General features: G+C 38.5%; 1 protein-coding gene across 5 annotated transcripts in view; it reads right to left on the reverse strand.

Annotated features, from left to right (window-relative positions):
• Positions 1-23,462, reverse strand: part of ZDHHC21 (zinc finger DHHC-type palmitoyltransferase 21) — a 37,735-nt gene extending 14,273 nt beyond the window's left edge. The window contains exons 1-7 of one of the 5 annotated variants that reach the window (XM_061353834.1): positions 23,306-23,462; positions 20,020-20,116; positions 16,185-16,388; positions 15,311-15,409; positions 12,467-12,578; positions 10,431-10,569; positions 3,219-3,335 (exon numbers count right to left, since the gene is read on the reverse strand). In XM_061353834.1, the coding sequence (XP_061209818.1) occupies positions 3,219-3,335; positions 10,431-10,569; positions 12,467-12,578; positions 15,311-15,409; positions 16,185-16,338 (621 nt within the window). In that variant the 5' untranslated portion in view covers positions 16,339-16,388; positions 20,020-20,116; positions 23,306-23,462. Of the gene's footprint in view, positions 1-3,218; positions 3,336-10,430; positions 10,570-12,466; positions 12,579-15,310; positions 15,410-16,184; positions 16,389-20,019; positions 20,117-22,255; positions 22,411-23,305 lie in introns of those variants that run through there. The other 4 variants (XM_061353835.1, XM_061353837.1, XM_061353836.1 and 1 more) reach the window with 4 other exon arrangements.
• Between the last annotated feature and the right edge of the window lie 2,183 nt (positions 23,463-25,645).

Below are 25,645 nucleotides of genomic sequence, written 5' to 3' on the forward strand. Positions count from 1 at the left end.
GTGAAAGTTTAGACCACAGATAATGCTATGCTGACTGTCTTATTATTCAAAAATCACTTTTATCCAGGAGCTGTGGAACTAATCTTGTCTTGATGTTAAACTGCAAACACAGACATAGAGGATGAACTAGGAAGCTATTTATTATCTGTTTTCCTGTAAAAGCAAAAGAGCTGCTCTGCTTCACCTTTTCAAAAGGCCCATGCTCTTGCACACATCTCTGGGCAGCTTCGGCAATCACCGATATTGTTACTCTCAAGAACAGCTATGGATCAATCAATATAACATGAATGTTTTAACTGCATCTCAATGCCTTCAAGTGTTTGAATTTCTTTTAAATTAACCTCAAGTTTGCAGAATTATACTTTTAAAATTGCATTCTGCTGTTAAATGAATTTTTATCTGTATCTTTTCGTAAGTTAGGTTTAATTTCACCATTAATTAATTATTTTAAATAGAGCTCATTTCAGTTGCAATTCACTCAGTTTATACAGGAAGGTTAGATGTTGAACAATAACTCCAGCATAGTACACAGTAGGCACATTGCTGTCTCTTAGTGATCATGGTTCACTGCTTCCACAGGACTTGAATGCTTTCCACGCTGTGCGCTCAGCACTGTGGGTGGGTATACCCAGTTTCTTTGTTCCCCTACTCTATGCATCAGAGGCGTGTCTTTAGGGAGCCTGCAAAGAAACTACTCACTCAGCTGCTGCCCTCTCGTCTGCCATTTCCATTGGCTAGCCAAAGCTGTTAGTGCTTATGGAGGAAGCAAATCACCACACTACAATTCTGACAATCAGTATCATCTGTACAGAAATATTTTCTGACATAACTTGCAGGCTAAGCACAACTTCACCAAACAGATTTGGTTTTGTTTGATTGAAGTCTGACTAGTTGTTCCCAAGTAGATTTCCTCAGAATGACTGCATTGTTTATTCTTGCCAGTTCTGTATTAATGAAGAAAGGACTGTAAAAGAAGATGATTGTGCTGCTAATACAGAAATGCTTTGAGTGAGGGATGAACTAGATGACCTGTGGTGTTCTTCAGTGAGTCAATGCAACAGCATCCACATGGTGTGAATGAGTTACAGTTTGGAGATCCCAGTAATGGATTTCTACTTTCCCATCAATCCCAAACCTAAAAACTTGTCCATAGGAAGCAAGCACAACAGCCCCTCCACTACAGGTAGGGTGCAGTAGGATACCCTAATGCAGAAGAGCTGTACTTTCCAGCATCTGCCTCTCACAGTCTATTCATATCCACAATTGTGGTTCATTTCCAAAGTTGGGCAAAGAGGACAAAACAGAATATAAGGCATACTGCAGCTCAGCAACCCACAGAATTATGATTTCAGCACACAAAAGGAGGCTGGACTTGAAATGTAATTAGCCCACATCCGTTCCAGGGTAGTAGCCATCTTAGTAAGTGTATAGCATGTAGTTCACAGTATATAACGCAACTGACAGAACAAAAGGGCTTTATAGGACTTTTCATAAGAGTATGCAGTGGTGGTAGCAGCCTGGCAGTGCTAAGGCTCAGAACAGTAAAAGAACAAACTGCCTGTTGCAGAGGCAGCAGAGTTTGTGTTCTGTGTCAGAACAGAAATGTCCCAAATTTCGGGTGTATCTGACAGAATAGGGTTCAGTTTGAGAGCTTTTATTTCATGTGTACTAAAGGTAGCTGAATAAATGCTGATGGCCACTGCCAAAATTCAGTCCAGCTTCTGGCATCACACGGAACCGAATGGTAGACTTAGGTGGTTTAGTGTAGTACTGATCCCATGGCTTTTTGTTCCTTCTCAAATGCCCATTTAACAGAGACTAAAAAAATTCCGTATTTCAGCATCTGAACTCTAAGGCTTCCTGTGTTTCTGCCTCTCACACTACTGGGAGCAAGGGTGAGCAGAATTCAGATGTGCGCACCACTTCAGCTAGGTACCCAGCAAGGCACAGTATCAAATTAGAAAGAAGTCCCATCTCTAGAGGACACAAACACTAAGGTTGTGTGCCAGCATTTAAACAGGGAGATGAGAACCTGTCAGCAAGATTCTGGAACAGAAACCAGGCACACAGTGAAGGGGCACAAAGGCAAATCTGCAGACCTGGGGGGTTGACAGAAGTGCAGAAAGCGATCTGGTAGAGCAGCTGGAAGATGGCAAAAGTAACACACAGCATAGCTACAGTCACACAAAGAGCAGAAGGCAGTAAACTTACGTAAAGGTAATAAAATAAAACCAGTGCGCAATGTTACTGTTTTATCTAAAAGAAGGAAAAACTATGCAGTATTTTTTTTCTTTTATTCTATACAAAGAAATTACATTATATAGTTAGGAGGTTTTCCATTATGCACCTACAAAGGTTAATACTGTGTAAACCCTCATAATCCCCAAATGAGACCTCAGGCAGATCTCAACCAGTTGTAGTGACAAAGATGCTGTCATCTTGTACGTTACTGTCTTTAAAAAAAATTTGCAGGCCAGATCATACACCCTTTTAGACACATACAGATCCAGCTACTGTACTCTCTCCATTCAACACTTGCAGTACCTCAAACACTTGCATGGATTCTCAAGATAATTAAGGAATTCACTGCTGGTGACTAATTTCTAATGTACACAACAGGATATCACAGCAACAGACACTTGTTTCTTGTAGATATTTATGACATTACCAAATCTGTTTAACTGGAAAAATTTTCCATGCAGAGGATATTTTTTCTGTACCTTTAAATACAGGATATACATTTGGACTGTAAATTCTAGTTGATTCCATTCCACAGTTTGGTGACTGAAGAGATACAAATGTAAGCATATTTATTAAAATACTTAACAGAAAGTCTGTGTTCTTAGAACGTGTGACTTAACAGAGACCCTCACTGTCACAGAGTATAATCGACACCAAGGCACGTGAAAGTTTAAAATAAAACCAAAACTCAAAACCCACAAATACATACCTTGTAGACTGCACAATTCCAGGACCATGTATGGTTTTATTTTACCAATATAAACCAGGAAATTGCCTTGATAGGTGAACTTTACTAGATACTTGTTAGATGGCTTAGGACTTCCTTGGAAACAAGAGTTTTGACAGATCACATACCAAATAGATGCCTCAGAGTACAAGTGGTTTTCTACTTTTCCCTTAAATGCAATATACTTTTCTGCTTTTTTAAATTTTATTGAAAATAAAACTAATATATACTTCTAAAAACAGATACTTACAGTGAAAATACCCATAAGCTGAGTGTAAAAGAGTCCACTTATTCCACCTAACATTATTATACCCATGAAGGCAGATATTCTTAGGAGAGCAAGTTCATGTCTAAATACAAAAACATCCTATAACAACAGAAAGAAAAAAGACTTTAGCACACAGAAATCAATTTAAGTCTTTGAACTACATGGAAATGCTAGATAAAAGCTGTTCCCAAAGACTTACAACTAAAGGCAAATACTGGATTTTTTGAGCTACATTGCAAATTGATATATATATGGGCTGAAATTATAAACCAATAATCTTTTATTTGTTGCTGGGGAGGGTTTGCCAGATTTTCAAAAAACCTCATTTGGGTATTTAAGATTTAGGAATAGAGCATGCTCAAATGGGTTATTTCTGAATCTTTTATCTCAAACTGTGCCAGACTACTACTACAAAAAAACCTCCAAAATATAAGAACAGCATTGTGTTAAATACTCTGATTGATAAGATTCCTATACCTTGGCTCCAATCCACTCAAATTTAACATCTCATCTTTCAGACTAAAAATAACATTCCTCACTTGACTTTTAAAGATTATACCTATAAAATCTGAGTACCTGTATTGGATTAGTCTCACCGTAACACTATTATCTAACATAAACTTATCTTCATATTTTAACTTTTTGCCTTAAGTGGATTATGTTAACTTTGGATATGGGTGCACAGCCTCAGGGTATAGGAGAATACAAACTTACTGTATCACCTGCTCTAGAAAGCCTGCTCTCACCCAGCAGAAAACATGAAAAGCATAAGACAGTTTTATAGGTCTTTTTCAAAGGTTAAAACACCTTATTTTTATAACAGGAAAACATTTACACATGGTAGTTACTGTAGGTGTACCACAAGTTCACGTTTTGTCTTATCCTTTGATAATGAGTTAACACACCCATTCTTTTATTTATAAGTCTCTTTTGAATGTACACATCTGTTTTCCCACTTAGAAAAGCCAGATCACAGCAGGAAACTATTAAAACTTTTCAAGTATATTTTAAATTACAATCACAACATAAAAGTGAACTTTGAATGAAAGTGGGAAGAGAAAAAAAAAAAACAAAAAAAACAAAACACAATTGAAAAACACTGCTTTTGAACTTCCCTTCTTTAGGTTCAGTGTAATGGTTAAGGGTTTGGGAATACTGGGGTTTAATTAAACAGAAAATAGTTAAAGCAAATTATATTTAGTAAAAAAGTCTGATTTTAGATTTAAATTATTTCCACAAAGGTTCAAAATATAAACCCAGGAAAAAGGTTTATGCAGAAAAAAAGTTTATGCTGTCTATTAAGGCTATGAAGAGAGCTGATGTTTAATGAACAAGAAGAAAACACTAGATAAAACCAGATAAAACAAAAAGCAAATCCCACCATCTTTTGGGAACTGGTAAGCCAGCTCTTGTTAGCGTTGGCCTTTCTTGTTGCCTGTAGAAAACATGTTTCATTTCAATTTCTTTCTAAACTCCTCTTACCCAGTTAACAAGTTAATTCAAAATCACATTAACTCAAAATAAAAACATTCATACTAATTTTTGTTTCCCTTTCCACCACCAAGGTAAGACACAAGTTCTGCCAGCTGTAAAATTCTTTTCATACCACAGAATCAGCTAAGTTCAGAAAGACCCTTAAGATCATCAGGTCCAACTGTCACCTCAGCACTGCCAAGTCCACCACTAAACCATTTCACTAAGTGCCTCAACCACACATTTTTGAACACGCCCAGGGGTGGTGATTCCACCTCTTCCCTGGGAAGCCTGTTCCAATGTCCAACTGTGCTTTTAGTGGAGAAGTTGTTCCTAATACCCAATCTAAATCTCTCCTGGCGAGCTTCAGGCTGTTACCTCTTGCCTTATCACCTGTTACTCGGGAGAAGAGACGAGCCACCTCCTTGCTCCATCCTCCTTTCAGGTAGTTGTAGAGAGGAATAAGGTCCCCCCTGAGCCTTCTCTTCTCCAGACTAAACAACTCCAGTTTCCTCAGCTGTTCCTCATCAGACTTGTGCTTCAGACCCTTCACCAGATTTGTTGCTCTTCCCTGGACCTCCTCCAGCACCTCATGTCTCTCTTGTAGTGAGGGGCCCAGAACTGAACACAGGATTTGAGGTGCAGCCTCATTATTGCTGAGTACAGGTGGATAATCACTGCTCCGTCCCTGCTGGCCAGGCTGTTTCTGACACAGGCCAAGACGCCAGTGGCCTTCTTGGCTGCCTGAGCAGAAGCTGGCTCATGTACAGCAGCTGCCAGTCAGCACCTCCAGGCCCTTTTCTGCTGAGCAGCTTTCCAGCCACCCTTCCCTAAGCCTGTAGTGTTGCATGGGGTTTTGTGGCCCAACTGCATGTGTGGACAGGGCACTCTGCCTTGTTGAACAAGGTTTATCTTCATTGTTTATTTTATCAGAAAAGTTTGAACATACTCAAACTCATCAGAAAACTGTGAAACGTAAGAGAACAGTTCCAACAGCAAAGTCACATTCTGGATCTAGCATCACACTCCCCATTAGAAAAAAGTCTGTAGCACAGCTCTCGGCATCCCTCCAACACTGTAATTTTGAAGAGCTCCTTCTCTTGAGCATCACCTTCAAAACATAACCAGATAACCCAAAACATGAGAAAGGAAAATTCTAGTGTAAAGAAGGCAGACTGCATTTTGCTCTGGGCCCTCCTAACCTACATTGAAACTAGAAGTACAGAAAAGGAAAGATGTTTCATACTGAAGGGAAGACCAAGGAATACTACTTTCTTTCTTTCTTCCTTCTCTCCTTCCTTCCTTCTCTCCTTCCCTCCTTCCTTTTTCCTTTCCTTCTCTCTTTCCTTCCTACTCTTCTTCCTCCCATCCTAAAAACCAAAAGCATCTACCAGAAAAGACTGGGAGCTGCTGAAGAGGCAATATCACCAATGTTTTTCAGGCCATTACACAACCCAAGGAGAATAAAAGCCTCTGAGGCAATGATGATCTGGAAATCAGTACTGGACCCTCACCTAGCAATCTGTACAGACAGAACAGCATTTTTTCTATAGAAAAGATAAGTATATGCAGGAATAGAGTCTTTTGGTAATCAGATCTTAATAACAGAGATCATTTCACAATTCTGCATTGAAATAGAAATATGTGACTCCACAAAAATACGGTCAAAAAAAAATAAAATTAATTCATAAAACACAAGCTGCATTTTAATAAGCCATTTTGCAGAGATATTATTAATAACAACTGACATTTATGTAAGGTACTTTTTGAGCAGGACTATTTCAGTTCTACTAAATTAGTAATTTCGCAGTCTGATTCATGAATGATTTGGTTTGAAGTGAAAATGGGAATAACACTCTGACTTCAAAAACAATTGTCTACATACACTTCAATCCAAAGTGATAATTCTGAAGTCTTTTCAGACTAGAAAAGATTTTAAGAAAAGGCCATACAATCTTAACATACAAATGACACTAACACTGTATTTTTAACAAAATATTATCCTCTCAGTTGCTCCTATATTTTTCTGTACAGAACTTACTTTCTAAATATTCATATACTCTCCCTATAATTCTACAAGAGGAGAAGAGGGTTAGGTTGTTTTTTCAGAACACTGAGAAGGAACATTTTGATGTGCTTTATTTTTTTTTTAATTCTTACATCCTGCAGGTCATGTAATGGCCCTAAGAGCGAAAAGGTTTCCTTTAGGTTCTCTTTACAATATAAATGGACTTTGGATAATACATAATTCCAGATTCTAACTAATATTATAGCTACTACATAATATTGAAAGAAATAGTACTGTAAATAATCTCACAGAGGCTAATGAATATTTTCCAACACCACTTACTGGAATTGAGAAAGCTGGGTCCCAGACAGAGCAGGCTGATACTGCTACAGTGCTTCCTCAATTGCTACAGTGCTTCCTCCCTCTGTACTAATAGAGCCCAGAACTCTTTAAAAACCAATCAGTTTGGTAAAACTAATTCAGAACAAAGAGGTTTAGGTTTTCATAGGTCAGATGTTTTTTAAAAAACTCTGTTTTTTTAAAAAAAAAATCTTTTGCTTAAAAGATTGAAAGCCTTCTATAAATCAGGTAAAATACACCACCAATGCATTTATTTTTGCTTCTACTCAACCAGCTGTCTTGAATCTTTGCCAGCACAGACATAGTACACAGCAACTATATATGTAGTCATAAGAAGACTAGTATTTATTCTTGTCACCTCACTGTCCACAATATTTAATGCTTCCTAAAAGATACAAACTTCCTGACCTTGATGTTTTTTATTGAAGATGCAAAATGCAGAATGTTCCAGTTTTAGCCTCTTAAAACCACCAAAGGTAACAGAGGAACTCATATGCTGGTTTATTCGTATTAGGTATTTTTATTCTGCTAGGATCTCCCATTGACAATTTAATTACCATTTCCCTCATTCTTAGCAGTAATTGTACTCCTCCTGCTGGACAAACAGAGGCAATAACCAAAATCCGTCTTTCTTACAGTGTATCAATTAGAAGAGCCAAGAATACTATGAAGCAATTTTCTGCTATAAAACCTGAGCTGAAAGATTGTATCTCTATTGAAAGGGATTCTCCTATTAGCTTTAAAGCTATCACCTCTACTTCAGAGCACTTAAAAAATGTTTGGGGTTTTCCTACTTAACCCATTTAAAATAAAACCACAAGTTTATATTCAGAAGGAAATACTAGCATGCATATTGTGATCTTATTTTCATAATGCATTAATCAGTACTGTGATTATTTCACAACAGCCTTAAAAGCAATTTTAACTCTACTGCTTCTGTGTTCTGTATTATTTTATATCCAAAGAAATAAAATTAAGTTGAAGGCACACTGCCAAAAAACTCACATGTATTTTTAATGATCAGGGATAAGCAAATTCCAGATGGCTGTTTAGAAAAAAATATGCAGTTTTTTTGAATCTGTGCTAAACACTGGCCCCGTTCAATTCAGAAAATATAGCCTCTTAGTTATATCCAAAACTCCAACTAAAAGCAGCACTTCCAGGAGAGGTAGAAGGTACTTCAGTCTCCGAAATGCTATGGTACTTCAGTATTAGTTGATATACAAATACTAAGGAATCTTGCAGCATGCTTACTTAAAAAACCTACCTAATAGTAAGCAAGTATTTCCAGTGATCCTTTTCATTTGATATCAAAATTACCCAATTCTTACATGTTACTCTGTGACATGAAGTTATATGGCACTGTATCCTTAGCAACACTGTAAAAAAAAAATAGCTTAATGGGGCTCTGATTACATATTCCCAGCAGATATATCGACTAGACAACTAAATAAATTCAGAGCAGTATCACTGAGAGAGAAGTCTTGGCACTTGAAACCTGCGAACTCTATGTACAGGAAGCCTTCAGAATACACAAAATGTTAAGATCACTCTCTCCAGAAACACAGTAGGTTTACTTAGTTTATAAATCAAAAAAGAAGTTTACAAATCCACTGAAAGAAACTAGAAGCAAAGGATTTACATTTAGTCACCTTTCAAAAACTTAAGAAATTTTACTTAGATGACAGATTTACTGACTAATAGAGAAACTGCAATTTCATATTCCTTTTAACTTGGACACAGCTACAACAAGTCAATAGGTCCTTCAAATCTCACAATGCCTGTAAAACAATGTAAACATGAAAAGCCCATCTGCAACAAACTGGAATTAAAGTGAAAAATCTGAGTACTCCATTTTAATTAATATATTTTACAGGTCTGTCTCAGTTTAGAGGGCATTGCCTATGGAAAGATGCTCCAAGAAGACAACAAATTCTTCTCTTTTCCTTATTTTTAGAGTTCCCTAAGCCATTTAAAGGGAAAAGGGAAAACACACAGGCAGGAATGAAAAAAATAAATCCTTTAGAATATAAGTTATTTTAAGAGAGATTTGCAAAAATTCAACTTTGGTGCATTCCATATAATAAAAAGTTGGTCTCTATCAACTTGAATACAACACTTTTATCAATTCTGGATGGTCAAAGGAGTACAGTCTTTGACACATCATCTTCACACATGCTTTCTTGGGAACATCAAATCCACTGCAGACAGATAAGGAAGCAAAGAAGACTGGAAGGCTATGTATGCCCCATTCTTTTCCAGAAGTTCAAAGCTAAAAATAAGTTTCTTACTTCATACCATTTGGAATACAAAATAACATAACAAACTGAAGTCGTTCAACAAAATGGAAATGGGCTTAACTTACCCATAACCAAAAGCCTGTCTCCAGCACCCTTGAAAGATGGGTGTGACACCCCAGAGAATATTGCTGGGGTGTCAACATCAACATGGAATAAAAAACATCTGCAGCAATTCAGTATTTGGAAAAAATCTCAACAAATTTAGAGTACACTACCAATTTCTGGGATGGTCTTAGACTCTTCACTTAGGACATCTGGAATGTTATCTAATATTTAGTATATTTTAAACTTGTTTTCTAGGTTTTTTTCTTTAGGGTGCTTGTTTCATTACAGACCAGTACCAATACAAAGTCCATTTAAGATTTTGGGTAGAAGTTTTTACATTTCTTTATGAGCAAGATCTCATAATATTTGCTGTTCTAGCATTTTCACGGCTTCAGCAATTTTCAAGCACATTCATAAGTCCATATTCTCTGTGTGTTCAACTGCATTTTACTGATGACAAAATGCTGAAATATGATAACAGCACAGAGTTCTATTAAAAAATCCCACAAACTCAATTCTCCTTTAACCCACATAACTTTCTGAAAGCAACACAAAATACTGCTTCAAAACCAATGCAATTTTTACTCCTTTCAGAATTGTATGTTTTTCTCATTTTTCTGGCCTTATCAGTATTTTTAAATACAGACTTACAGTAGATAAAAAATTTACTTTAGAGGAAGTAAAAAGATACTTGAATACACATAAGGCAGTTATCTTGCTTCTCACCATTATTCACTAATCTCTTCTAAAGAAAACTAACTGGTTCTGTCCTTTCCTAGATTTCTAAGAAATCTAATGTTGTGTTTTTAACAAACAGGAACCATATACCCTTTTAGAAAGATATTTTGTTACTTACTGTAAACCAGTTTGCTCATTTAGCACGCATCTAGTTGAACTCTCTTCACTGCAAACGACTGAGCTAGAAGAAGCATGTGGTAACTATATACCAAAATAAATTACATTACAGCACAAGCTACTTACTCACTTTGTAAAAAAACAGATTCTTACCCAATTTTCTTTTTTCAGAGGCAAAAAGTAGTAGTAATGGCAGAAATCAAGTATGAGCGTATATGAACTAAGGATCTGAGTGTAGAAACACAGCTGTAAAAACAGCCAATGATTGTCTTCACCAACACAATTATTAATCCTGCGGAGAAATAAAATGTATAAAGACAGAAATATAAAGACTTTAACAGTGCAGTTATGGTATTGTAAGAGAAGTTATGGTTCTTCATGGCACAAACATAAGAACTACTGACTAATCACTCCATTCTTAATATTTTCGAGATGGCAGTTACTATAAGGAGTTGTTTCCTTACACTGCCACTTAAAGTGTAGGTTATAGAATCATAGAAGAGTTAGGGTTGGAAGGGACCTTAAGAACATCAAGTTTCAAACCCCCCCTGCCATGGGCAGGGACACCTCGCTCTAAACCATATCACCCAAGGCTTTGTCCAACCTGGTCTTGAACAATGCCAGGGATGGAGCATTCACAACCTCCCTGGGCAACCTATTCCAGTGCCTCACCACCCTAACAGGAAAGAATTTCCTCCTTATATCCAATCTAAAGTTCCCCTGTTTAAGTTTTAACCCATTGCCCCTTGTCCTATCGCTACAGTCCCTAATGAAGAGTCCCTCCCCAGCATCCCTATAGGCCCCCTTCAGATACCGGAAGGCTGCTGTGAGGTCTCCATGCAGCCTTCTTTTCTCCAGGTTGTATTACTGAGATCACTGCTTAGAACAGAAGATATATTTCTCTGTATCTTCATATAGCAAACATACTCCCACAATTTTAAGTAATACTCAAGTAACAAAACAAAAAAGTCTGCAAAATTTCACAGTAGTACGCATTATCTCCAGCTACTCAATGCATTTGACTGGTTGTGAACTATACAGAGTCCAAAAACTGGAAATGCAGATGAGTGGTTTGAAATAAATGTCATCACAAGATACCTCAATGACAAACAAGCGTGACTTGGGTAGCAGCCTAAGACACAGAAGACAGAACAGGCATCTTTATTCAGAAACTGCTTCTGCAAACTCCAACATAAATGAGTAAAGAAATCACCAGGATTCTAGAAATAGTGATATTCAAGACTTTTGAATTCTAGGTCTAGTTTGCTTCATAGAAGTTACATTGATGCAAAAACTGTGTTCAGGGTGCAATTTCATACAAACGTTCTTCGCACAGTACCGGTTTAAGGCATAATAACAAAAGCACTATATTGGCACAATTTTCTGAAGTAGCAATTGACAAAAAGGGTAGTTTGAAAAATTACTAAATCAGCATAGAAGGATCATGATGTCAGTTGTGTCCTATGCAGTTTTTCATTGCTGTCTTGCCGCAAACAGTACCTTAGAACTACAGACAGAAATGTTTAATTTTAAGCTACTATCAGTTTAAACAGAGGATTTTACCCGTATTAGTTCATTTTGACTGAAACTAGTTAGAGAACACTAAAATAAGCAATTCCACTACAAAATCAGAGCAGCTATGACAAGTAGAGCATGGTATGAATCACTAACATTTTCTACTCATCACTGCCATTTAGTAAATTAAAATCAAAACCTGTCTGAAACCATCAGCTTTTTTTTAGTAAAATAAAGAACATCCTCTCTTATATTAAAATTGTAATCTTTTATTTCAAGAAACACATTGTTTAATGTCCTAAAAAAAGATATTTTTTTTCCAGCATCAGAAACTGAACTTCAACTGCTGAAACACATCTGCAGTGTAGAAATTAATTATGCTGAGATCACTATTAGCAGTACAAAATCCAGTTACTTAAACAAAGTATGGTAATTTTCCAAAACTATATGTCATATAACAATTTGACAATGATGTTCCATGCAGTAGTCCCTACTTTCAGTTTTACTTGCAGATATATGAAAATCCCAAAGCTGTTCTTCCCTGATCTAAATGCCTAAACAAGTAAGCACTGCCAGGAAAGAAATATGGCAAATGAGTAATAGTGAAGACCATGAACTTTGAAATAATTCACTAAAACAACAGTAGAGTTTTAGAACAAACAGCCTGGTCTTACCATGGACAGTGGTGATCCATTCTCCTCACACAATGTCCACAACGACTGCAATGGTGTGAACGCTTTGGTCTCATCATATTGCATTTGTTACATAATTCCCAATATTCTCGTTCTAGGTGAAAATGTAAAGACACTTTAAACTCAGTAAAGTACACTCATGATAAATCTGTAAACTAGTGATTAAAAAAGAAAAATAAAATCTTACTATGATCTGAGAAGGGTAAGCAGCATATGAAAAACTTTTCTCCCACTGTCACCTTAATTAAACTGGAAAATATTATTGCCAATCTGTGTCAGTCTTCCCCAAAATCTTCTCTCCTCCTCTGTGTTTCTAGGAGTAATTATTACAGCACGAAAGCTGTCGCTCAAACAAGGAAGACTGTAATTCAATTATTTTCTTACACGCTCATTGTAAAAAAGGTATCTGCTAGGCAAAACCATCATAAAATCTCCCTGCCATTCCAAAACCTCCTGAGGAAATACTGCTACTCAAATTTGTCAACGCCAGCTAATTAAAATAAAATGCAGAATGAACACTTCAGAAGCATCTTCCACCTCAAAACATTTTCAGACATACACCACACAACATGCAATTTTACACATAAGGGAAACACAGAACAGAGGACAGACCTGTATATAAAGTTATACTCTATGTTTGGATGCTCAGCGTGAGATTCTGATCTCCAGAGATACTAAACAGCTGAAACTACCAGGAGCTACTATTACTCAGCTTATTATTTATCTCAAAATGCACCACCCAAATTAGAGGAAGCCTCTGAAAATGACAATTCAAATGATATATTCGGAAGTTCATTTTCACGGGGGAAACAAATCACACCAACACTGTAACACTTCCATTCACAAAAGCATGTATATTTTGTCTTTAAGGAAAACAGGTGCATGACGGAGAATCTTAAAATACTTTGACTGGTTGTTTCTACCTAGATTGAACTTTTTTGATGCAGAGAAATTTCTTGAATCCTGGGGGAGGTCAGAAAGGAATAAGCTTACTTTTTGCAGTAGGGCATTCTGAAATTTCACATGAAAAAGCACTGTCCCAATATAAATTAAATAAAGTTAATGTAGCACTTCTAAGCTACCTGCAGGCAGCTCTAATCTTATCTTTCTTGCAACAAAATAACATTTGGACACTGGAAGTAAAGAAGCCAAACATCTGAGATCATTAAACGAGTAATAACACCAGATGGAAACTGATTCACAATCTGTTCCCATAAAACCAGTGTCACGAAGATGTCACTCCCTAATAGGATAGCTCCCAGCAAAGTTCAAAAACACCAACTAATTTTTAATACAATTTATACCATGTAAAAATGTATCTTCCTGTCAATCTACAGAATACCAGGGAACTGAAGTGCTACTTCAGAAAGTATAAAGTCCCTGATATGGCATACACCAAATCATCACATCAATGTCACAGTCAAGCCTAAGCATTCCATCTTCGTAAGTATCTATAAAGCATCACTATCATATGAAATGAATGGAGCACGAAAAGGCTGGAGGGCTGTTCATCAGGATCCTTTAAAAGGGGAAGAAACATGTTTACAAAAGGAATTTGTACTGGTCCTGGTATCTTGCAGGTAAATGAACATTCAGTCATAAAATATAATTGTCTGTAACTGTACTAAGTATCTTCATTCTCCAGCTTGGGCTGCAGAACCCATTTTGCTCTTCCTGCGGCAAGAACTCTGACTGCAGAACCCAAGTCTGAGCCACCTTTCCTTTTACTGGATCAAAGGATCATTTACCAAAGCAGAAAGAACATTGACATGAGATTTTCTGCAATCAGTATTTTACATCTGAATCCCAGAAAGATACACCCCTTCCTACTATCTGCTGCCTAGTTTAGGCATCTTTTAACATCAGTGCTGAGGGTAAACTGATCATGTTTCTGAACACATTATCCTAGATTCTACTAGCATTAGGAAGAGAGAGTGAAATACAATGTGGCAGATGCCAGGAACAACAAAAAAAGACTGAAATAGTCACCCCCCACTCCATGTCATGCATTTTAACAGACCTATTTAGTAGACATACTATTTAATAGACCTACTCAATTCAAAACTGCTACATAAAAGCTCTCTGCATTAGATAAGCACCTTTATAGCATTCAACAGGTCCTAAAAATATTGGCTTTCTCTGTAGAGAATTATTAAGGTTTCAAATTTCCTTCTATTTCTGGAGCCTCAGATACTATTAAGGAATTGTGAAATAAATTCACAAGGACAGAAGGGAAATCTAACATGTGAAGTTGCTACCCCATAGGAATGCAATGTAATTAGCATCACATTTGTTTGGTTAACAGCCCACACAAACATAAGTTACTGAAAAAGATTGTGTAGAAAATACATAGATAAAATCCTGTACCTTCTACTACCACCTTGGATATCTTATAAATCTACTAGGAAAAAAGCTATGGAATTATAATGACTAACCATCTCTAAGCATTTTTTATTAAATGTTATCAAGTTAGAAGTACATGCATACGTTTGAAAGCCTAGAATGCAAAAAAAGATCTTCATGTGGAAAGATTTCCTAGCAGAAGTTCCTAAATAACTAAACTTCTAATGGAATATAAGTTTTGAAAAAGAAGTTTTCAAAACTTTTATACAAGCGAAAAGTCCTAGAAAAGTCTATAAAAGGGGAAGTCCTAGGAATTTACATGTTAAAAACAGCACCATACCAATTCTAATATTATTAACAACATAGGCTCCAGCAGAAACTGCTCATAGCTTTCATCAAATCTCACAAAATCAAATTGATTCCTATTATTTTGAGGACATTAAAATAACTTTTATTAAGTTATACAGAAACAACTTAACGTACCTGTAATTGGTATCTTTGGGTTTTCAGGCAGTTTTCCTGGGTCAGCGACTGAGGCCCTTAGTAATGAAGCTATACAAAACAATGAGCAGAAATAATAACCTAAAAAAATAAGCAAGATCTTGTTAGTCTTCTTCAGGTGTACAAAATACCCTGTACACTGCATCAAAAATATAGATGCTCCAGCACTGAGTTAGAAATTACTCAGCCTTCTCATTCAATTCCAGGCATGTATTTGGTACTATGCAGTCTAAAATATTAAGTAATCCCCAGTCTTAAAAAGGGAAAGGAAAATGTAGCAGTGAACACTGTTTTGACAGCACCAACAGAATGACACTATGACCTTATACTCCTATATTTAAGAAGTTCCTTCACTATTGTATTAGCAGAAAAGGCCTACACATGGAAAGGACATTCCCAATAGTCAATCTTCACTTTAAACTTGGTTCCAGTTATAATCCAAGCCTTTCTCCAGAAAAACTCATTACCATAACTCATATTAGCTGATGCACCCAGGTCATTTGTCATTTTTATGACAAAACTACCAAAACTCTGCTTGCCAGTACTACCACCCTGAATTCTGACAAGCACTAGGATTTGTCTGCCTGAAATTAGGTCAACAAGTTTTAGCTACAGGATCTGAAAACCATATTAACACTTTTCCCCAGTTTCCACACAAACGTGTTTTACCAGAACACCTTTGAAATGAAAGAAAGTCTCAGCTCCTCAGAACACAAAATTGTAGGATGCACCTCAGTACTTTTATCTTTTATGCTTCGCCCCTTTTCTTTTTCTCATCTTTCTCGTACATGTTAACTATTACCCAAATATACGATTTTTGCTGGTATAAAAAAAGGGCTAAGTTAAATTGACTTACACAAAATTGCAAGAACTGAAATATGTCCCTCTTCATAGTGGGGAAAAAGGATGACTTTTGGAATAAAGATTGTGTTGTACAGCCAGACAAAGATAATCAGACCCATGCAGCACCAACCCTGAGGGTCAACCACAAAGTGAATTCGGCGTCCCATTGAATGCAAACAGGTAATAATCTGTCACAACCCAGGAATCAAAAATTATCCTAGAGAGATAAATTAAAAAAATCATTTTAAAAAAGAGTAAATTAGCTAGTATCATGCAACCTATAGGGTCCTACATACATTCAAATAGGAAAAAAAAAAAAAACAAAAACAAAACAACCAAACCTGTCAGCTACTGATTTAAGGGATTAAATGAAAACTTACAGACATTATACATGCACTGCTCAAGTATCAGGAAGAGAAATAGTTTATTATTTCATTAGTTATATCTCACTAAAACAAAAGGTTTATCAAAATGCAAGTAAAACATGTACCTGGAAAAGCTATTAAGTAATAGTAAGCAACTGACAGCCAGCTAGCAGCAGCAAAGGATATAAATATTAGAGAAATATTCCATCAAAATAAAAAGGTTGCAAAGCAAAAAAGAAACACAGGGAATGACTTATACAAGGATTCATCCCACCTACCTATTGCAGGCTACCAACAATATTTTAAGATTATTTTTAAAAGCTTGCATGCTAAAATACTCACAAGCTTCCCTAGGAATCCGTTATGTTTCCCTGCTTAAAAAAAACCTCCTTCATGGCATTTATAACAGACCAGTAAGGAAAGAAACCACTCTACCCTAATATCTTTCATGTAGATCAGTAAGAGGTCTTGTAAAATAATAAGTTTTCTCATTATTAATTACACTTAAAACATTGAGATTTCCATTCTGATGTTTTAGTGTGCTGGGTTATTTTTTATTTTAGACTGAAGAAACTCCACCAAGTCCTACAGTATGAACACCGGAGCTTCATAAACCGATCTTCATAAAAATGCCACACTAAACTGGAAGCACTATTCAGCAGAATTTTCAAGGGAAGGATTACTACTGCTGCTTTTTTCGTCAGGCTGCTTTCATATATGTGTCTTATTACTGCAACACACAAACGCCAAGCTATTCTCCTAAATCCATTAGTTTCCATTATTTCTGGGCTTCAGGATTTATCCATTTGAGCTTCCTCTTCTTGCACTGAAATTTCATCTTACGTGCCTGTTTCCAGTGTTTTCTTACTTATTTCATGTTTCCTCACTTGCATTTTCAATTTCTCTGCTTAATATTATTGACAAGTTTCATTAATGTATTGCTTTCTTCTTTTCCTAGATGTCTAATCAAAATCAGACCCAAATAAGCTATTTTTCCACACTTCTCTTATGCACCATTTATCATAACTCTTTGCTTGTTATCTTCCAGTGCAACAGTGTTTCCATTCAAGTACAGCAGAGTATTAAGCGCTTATTTTTATCCTAAAAAATTCATCATATATGCTAACTTTTTCTTTTATAAATCCATGTTAAGTACTGAATACAGCTACTATACCCTTAAAACTGCTTATAAGTTCATAATACTCATAAAAACTGTTCAGGCCTACATCTACTGTTCTTTTTTAATTTTACTATATGTAGCATGCAAGTACCACAGTCTGCTGTATACATAGTATTAATACACTACAAAATTATGTACAGTCTCTAGATATATAATTGATCTAGCATTATGTTGCTGAATCCACCAGCTATTAGTGTGCCTCTGTTATAAGTTAACTTTAGCAACCAGCACGTTTAGAACTAAAAAAACATTTCATATCCTTCTAAGCATGCACTAATGGAGGATCTGTTAAGCAGAGAAGCATTGTGAGTAGGTGAGCAGACTATGTAACATCAGGGATGCAGAAAAGGAGAGAGACCAGATTCCCTTCAAGACCCTGCAGCTACAGGAGCCCCTACTGCACAGAGAAGGTGCAGGCAGAACCTTATCTTGTGAAGCTGGGATTGGAGATGCCAAGTCATGTGAAGCCTGTGAGCTTGCAAGCTCTAGCACTACGAAGACCATTCCTGCTTCCCCTGCAGCTCTGATCTACAGAGCAGGTTCTGAGCCCTGGCAGCAGGCAGAGAGCTCTGTCCAATGAAGCCTCTGAGCTGGCATCCTATGGCAGTGCGGCAGGATGGGTCAAGGAACAGTGGTCAGAAACACTGCTGCTGGGACAGAGGTACCTCTGCCACCTCCACCAGCAAGGTTTGCTGCTTACCTGGTGCTTGGCTCCTGGACACCATGGATAGGCTGTTGCTGAGGTTAGTAGTAGTCTGGCCTTCAAACTATTATCCTCAGCTGCTCCTCCATATGGGTACCACAGATACAGCCAAGGGAGGCCAGGAGTGTATCAAGCACAACTACAGTGATCAGAGGGTGCTGGGCCAGTGCCTGGTAGCCAGCTGGTGTATATTTTGTCCTGCTTGTGAAGGGGGGAGGAGGAGCCTATGAATCCCACCAGCAACAACAATTCATTATGCAGCTGACATCAACAACAGGGACTCAGCCTTTACGATGATGGGACCTTCACTAAGTTCAAAGAACTGCCAGGTGATGAAGTCCACTGACCATGTGGGGCAAAAGCATCTTTGCCAAAAGGCTAGTCAACTTGCTAAGGGAAGGCTTAGACGAGAAATGATGGGAAGAGAGGTGTGATGTACAGTCTAGTGAGGAAGTGGTGGTCAGGGTTTGCACGCAAAGCATGCAGGGTGATGTGGACAATAGAGATCTTATAATCAACAAAACAGAGGTGAAGTGGAGCTACATCAAGTGTGTGCACACACCTGATACAGGAACACCATTTTGGTATACTCAGATGGAGTTAGGAAAAACAAGGTGCACCTGGAGTTGAATCTGGAGAGGGATGTGAAGGTCAAAAGTTTTGTACAAGTACATGAGCAGCATACAGAAGGCTAGGGGAAACACAGGCCTGATGCTAAATGGGAGGGGTACTTGATGAAACAATGCCAAAATGTCAAAGAGCCTTCTTCACCTTGCTCAATGGGTAAGACCCACTTTCTGAAATTCCAGCCCCCTGAGACTAGTGGGAAAGTCTGGAGCTATAAAGACTCTAAATGAGGAACAATCAGATTAAGAAATCTTTAAACAAATTGGACGTAACACTTCTGTGGGACCTCATGAGATGCCACTATGAGTGCTGAGACAGCTGTCCCTGTAATTGTGAGGCCACTCTCAACTGTCTGTAAGCTTTAAGCTGATGGGTGAGGTTCCAGAGGACTGAGGAAAGCAAGCAACAACCCTGTTTTCAAGGGCAAAAAGGGAGGATCCAGGCAAATACAGGCCTGTTGGCCTCACCCTGATCTCTGGGAAGGTGGAGCAAATAATCCTGCAAACTGTTTCCAAACACAGTAAGGGCAACAAAGTGATTGGTAGTAGTCAGCATGAATTTATGAATGCGAAATCATGCCGACTGACAGAAACACAGAGGCCAGAAAACCTGAAGGGAGTTAGAAGCACTGCTGACTGCTCAGGAATCTGCCTGTTTTCCATCTCACCAGGGCAGCAGAGATCCTGTGACTCCACAGTCCTTCCTCAGAAGGTAAAATACCAACTCAAACAAAACAGAGATGCAAGTACTGAAATACTTGTTTACAAATGACCTACTAAGCACAATGTGTGAGCAATAAGGCAGTAAGAGAGATTCTGGAGAAAACTATGGAAATGCCTCCAACTGAAATATATACCAATTTTTTACAACTCAATGACTAACTTTTGCCTGCATGAAATTATTTAATTTTATAATTAGAAAAAAATGAAAAGCAAAACAAAACCAATCACCGCTACCCCACCCAAATCCATACCTTTGATGGAAAGTTCCACAATTAAATTGGAATTATGCAAAAAAAAGCCCCATTCTCAAGAAAGTGATTTTTTTCACCATTGTCTTCTGTATCTTTTCTGAAAGAGATAGAAAAGAGTGACAAACAACCATCATCCCTATTTTCAGAGGCTGTGTATAATAGATTACCTCCTATTCTGTTCTTCATACCTCATCCCACAGAGTAGGGCTTCCTCTCAAGTCATTAACAGAAATACCCAGATGCTTTGCATCTCACATCAGAACTGACATGCTGATTCTAACTATCGTTCCTTAAATTTCAGTTCTAGGCCATTCATAAATTCAATATAGATTTAAAAAGATAGGAGCATTCATGAAAAAGGGTCTGTATAAAACTGCACTACTGCCAATGCGGTTTAGTTATTTTAAACTATGATGCAGTTGCTTCCTGCATGCATATTACATTGAAAAATTAAGTTTCATATTTTTCATTATACTTTTTCAGCAATACCGCATAAGCAACATTAATATACTGACTCCCTCCAGTAAAGTGAGCTTTTTCCCCCCTCTCCCTCTTGGTTTATGTACCATAAATAAATAAGTAAGGGATAGAAGTGGTACAAAGAAAACCTACAACATGCACGTTCTGATGAGTAGGTAGAAAGCAGTAGATTCCAGTTTAACACATGGACAAAGTGAATTCATAGTCTTCTCTTTTTAAACAGACTTTTTTTTTAAAAAAAATCTGTATTAACTCTTTTAAATACAACATCAAAAGAAAGGAAGACTGATCTCAAATAATTCTGTTCTTTAGGATGAGTCATTTTTGATAATAACTACAATATGTAGAGAAAAAAGTATATGAACAGGTTTACAACAAATCAGTTGAAAAGAAACAATTAAGTGATTTATATCCATATACAGTCAGCATTCATACATGCAGTGCCTAAAGATTTTCCAATAAAATAATTTAGGATAAAATGCACAACACTAATGTTGGAGGTTTTGTGGCTTTCTTCCCTCTTACCCTAATTTATAGCCATTTTTCCTAAATATATCAAAATATTTGAAAACAAACAGTAGCTATGGCTGTGAAAAGTTCTGATTTTCCAAAATATGACTGAGTCTTTCCTACATGATCAAGAATTGTTATTGCCTTTCCAAAAATTAATTTTACTATGCAATGACTGGACAGCATTTTTTCATAAACCTTTCATTTCTGTCCAAATCAATAAGATCATAAACTCCATATTTGTTCACTACAGTCGCCTCCAGTCTGATGTGACATCCGCTGAATAATGAGACCACAGAATGAGTCAGGCAGCAGAAACTCACTTCTGAGAAACAAGAAAGCATTGCACTAACCCGGAATCTTACCATGAAATAAAGTTTGTTTTAATTGGCTCATCTGATTACAACCTTCAATAAAAAGTATACAGTTTTGCACCAAGACTTTCCCAAAACATTCTTAGAAAATTCTGCTTCATAAATAAACCCAATACAAGGACTACTCAATTTCCCATCCTAAGAAGGATGACAGCTCCCCATGGTGACATCCCGCTCCTTGCATTCTTATGGTTCCTCCTTTGATACATAACTGGAAAATAAGACCCTAGACATTCTGCCTCAACTCAGCCCTGGACTTCAACTTCAGTAAGGAAAGTGAGACTTGTGACATCTGATTTCCATAACTTTTTTCCCCAAATGCTTAAACAAGTCCAGAGCCACACAGAGCAATAATATTTAGTATTGTTCAACTAAAACATCGGTGTGTTATCAGTATTGTTCTCAGACTACAGCCAAAACACAGTACTGCACCAGCTGCTTGGAAGAAAAACAACTCTACCCCAGCCAAAACCCGGACAACTGTGAAACCAGTTTTAAGACTACACAGACTGAACAATACTATGCTTTATAAAATACATTTCTAGGGTGAGAAAAAACACCACTTTCTGAAAAGGCTGCGTTCTAAGCAATTGAAAGAGAAAAGGGAACAGAGAGTAGAAACGCAAGACAAATGCTGTAATACTAGTGACAGCCAAGGCAAGGCCACAGCAATCAACAGCCTTCATCAATTTATGATCCACCTGTGGTTTTAGATCTTCGACCTTCTTTAAATCTTCACAATTACTGCCAAAATCTACTGATATAAAACTAACAATATACTTCACCAAAAACAAAACAGACAAACCCAAAACCCCAAACCTTAAACCAAACAACTAAATTACTTTCAACTACATTTTAAAGAAATCACTTACATGATGTTACCAGGTGTCAGAATACAATTACCATTGTGCTTTCTGCAGCTCTTCCGTTTAACAAACTAGTATCTGAACAACCAGATAATACAAACAGCAGCATTTTTATGCCATGACTAAAGGCCGGGTACCTAGCATTGCAGGTATCTATGCAATAGATGTTGCTAGGTGGCTGCTGACAGGCTGCTGAAGGTTAGCAAAGACTTTCCCACCCAAGTTCTTTCTACAGATAGGCTCTTGCAAGGCGTAGCTGTAAACACCTACTGCATTCAACAGAGATGCCACATGGGCTTGGCCTGCAATGTGGCTCAGTGTTAATGTACGCCCACTAAATCCTCAATGATCACAATCCATGAACACTATCTTCACCCACTGCTGAGCAAACAGATACTTGTAGGGACATCATCTATGTTACTTAAGCCTATCACTGTCTGGATCCTCAGTGGGAAGGACATGAAGATGTACAATCTTGTTTTACTAACTCCTGGAGATGGAAAACGTAAGTATGATACTTGGAGATGTCAGAGGGCACTGTGATTCCTTATGCCATGTTGCGGAGTACTCACCCTTCCCATTGCCACCCCAAAGGCAGCACTCGCCCTCCTCGCCATTTGGCAGAGAAAGCAGCACCGCGGGTCTTGATGAAAGTGGCAGCAGTATTTGTTTATCTTACAGGTAAGGATATAGCCAGGAACCCAGCTTAGGGCTTCCCTTCCCGGGTGTCTGTGCAGAAACCAGCACTCCTGCAGTGTCACTACAGTGACTACAGGTGAAGCAGCACCCAGGACTGGCAGGGCAGCGCCAACAGCGCGCCCAGGGTCGGCCTGCTGCAGCCCCCCTTGCCAGTGCCGCGGGGCCCCGGCGCTGCCCACCGCCCGCCGCACCAGGGCCGGAGCGGCCCCTCCTACAGCGGAGCGCAGCCCTCGGGAACGGGGACACGGCGGGCCAAGCAGTCGCAGTCGCCCCAAGCCCCAGCGCGCGGCGCAGCACCCCCTCCCCACCAGCCGGCAGCCCCTCCCCCCTCCCACCGCGGCGCGAGGCGGAACCAACCGTTGGGCGACGCCGGGCGGGAAAAGGGGGGCCGCCGTCACGCGCCCTCCTCTGCCCCGCTCTCCATGGCAACGCACGCGCCCAACCGCCCCTGCGCGCGGCACAGACACCTTTCCGCTTCCGCCGGGCGAGCCGCGCATGCGCGCACCGGCAGAGCGGCCGGCTCGGGGGGGCGTTAGGTGGTCGGAGTCTCATGAGGGGAGTGGAGCCTGAGGGAAGGTGGGGTGAGTTTAGTCGTTTGTGGGGCTGTGCCCGGGCAGTGGGAGTGATGCTGCGTGTTTCTGCTTGTGGCCGTTCCTGCCGGGCGGGAGACTGGGAAACCGGCTCTCCTTGCCCGCTTTTGGGTGTGCGGCCGTGTTCCTCCAGCGCAGGGCCGTTCCCGAGCGCAGCCGCTTGTCAAGGTGATTGCTGTCTCCTTTACGTGTAGTGTCCTCTCGCAATCCCTTGCAAAACCCGAGTGCTGCGGGCAAGGCCTCTGTCTCGGTCTGCGAGCTCCTGTTCGGAGAACTGGTTCCCTAACTATTGTACCAAGCAGTCTTTGTGGTATGAAATTGCATTAACTTCATAGTATGAAACCATATTACCTTTCTTAAGGCACATTTATATATATATATATATATAAATATATATTTATAGCCATTGATATATATAACCATAATCATAGTTAAATGAGCATAACTGAAAGGCCTAGTTCACTGCAAGAAGGAGAAAGACAGTTCTCACCTTAAGGATATTTTTCTTTTTTTCTCAGAATCTTAAAGTCATCCATGAAGAAGGGATACCCATGTGCTACTCATATAACCTCCAGCATTCCAGCCCCTCCAGCACTTGTGTGAAATCCTCCCATTATGTAGCACCGTAGATAAGTAACTATAGCAAGACCAACTCCAGGCTTGGACTAGGTTCCCTGGGATCTAGGGGCACCTAGATCAAGAAAGAAGCAGGTGGATGATGGCATTGTAGAATTATAGTTGGTTTTCAAAATAGAAGTATGTGTGTGCAAGAAATCATGTACCTGAATGCTTGAAAGGTATGAGAACCATGTGTAAAAAACTACATGTGGTGTGCCCAGATTTGAATGGGACACGTCATGAGCATGGATAAAGAATTATTCTTGTAATTCTATACTTTTAGCATCTCTCCTCATTCAGCATAGGCCAGTTGTGAGACTTTTATGACACTTGTGTCCCCTGCTGTGCTGTGTCCCGTACTCACAGAGGGCCCTTACCTGGCCACAGAAGCCAATCTGTTTTTAAAAGATAATTCTGACCCACAAGGGATTAGCAGTGGCTAAAAGCCACAGACAGCTTGTAGCGGACAGCATTTTCAGTGTTCCCAGCTGGGAATCATGCCTTGAGCACCCATTGCTGATGCACAAACATGATCTTTTGGCTACCTAAAGGTAACCCCATCTGCCTGAGTGGCATAGTTCCCACTGTAAATTATGGGCTCTTGCCCCAGAGCATTTTTCCTACACAATGATGGATGAAATGGAGGAAGAGTAATATGATCACCACAGAAAACTCTTCCTTATTACTGATAACATTTTTCCTAAAATTTAAATCATTATATGATTTTTTCTGAAAAGACAGTGCCCAGAAAGCCAGGTTAGTGTTCAGGTGGATTTCAAGCTTTTGTGGACCTTGTCCTGATTTATTTTTCAGTGTCCAGAATCTTCTGTTATACAGGGCAATTGTTAGCATTTGAAGCTAAAGTTACTCTGACCTGAAAATACATAGTCGTAGCAGGAACTGGAGGTTGTCTAGAAAGAAAATGGAGCATGTTCAAGACAGAAGACAGCACTTCCTCCAGAGCAACCTACATATGTTCCTAGGAAGAGGTACCACCAAAAATAATAGATACATTAATTGGACTATTAAAAAAATATGGGGAGAAGAGTCCTGGAAAGGTTGTTGTAATAAAAAAAACTACCTCTGCTTCTCTTCCATGACAAATTTCACATCTGAATTTATGGCTATATGTAGAAGACACAATAAAAGGTGAAAGATTTTCACAGATTTGAAGAATGAATGTAAATGATGGCAAACAGACAAGGAGTGGAAAGGAAATCAAGGACTTGGGAAATAAAGAGGAAAGATAAAGAGGGGTGGTATGGTTGATGAAGTTTTTTTGGTAGTATGAAGAAGAGTCAGTCAATAATATAATCTTCTAATGATGTACCAGGTGTTTGCATTTCTGTAGTGGTACACTGGTAATGGCCAGACATTAGATTTGTTGTCAGACAGATTGTGTTTTACTTTTCTCTACTCACAGATGTACAGAGTAAATACAAGTTGCAGAATAAGGGCAGTAGTCTATTCAGGCTCAGTCATCTGCACA

Source organism: Neopsephotus bourkii, unplaced genomic scaffold (assembly GCF_033783945.1).
Source record: "Neopsephotus bourkii isolate Nb327-2 ecotype Australia unplaced genomic scaffold, CSIRO-AGI_Nbou_v1 NB_704, whole genome shotgun sequence".
In the NCBI taxonomy this organism is placed as follows: Eukaryota; Metazoa; Chordata; class Aves; order Psittaciformes; family Psittacidae; genus Neopsephotus; species Neopsephotus bourkii.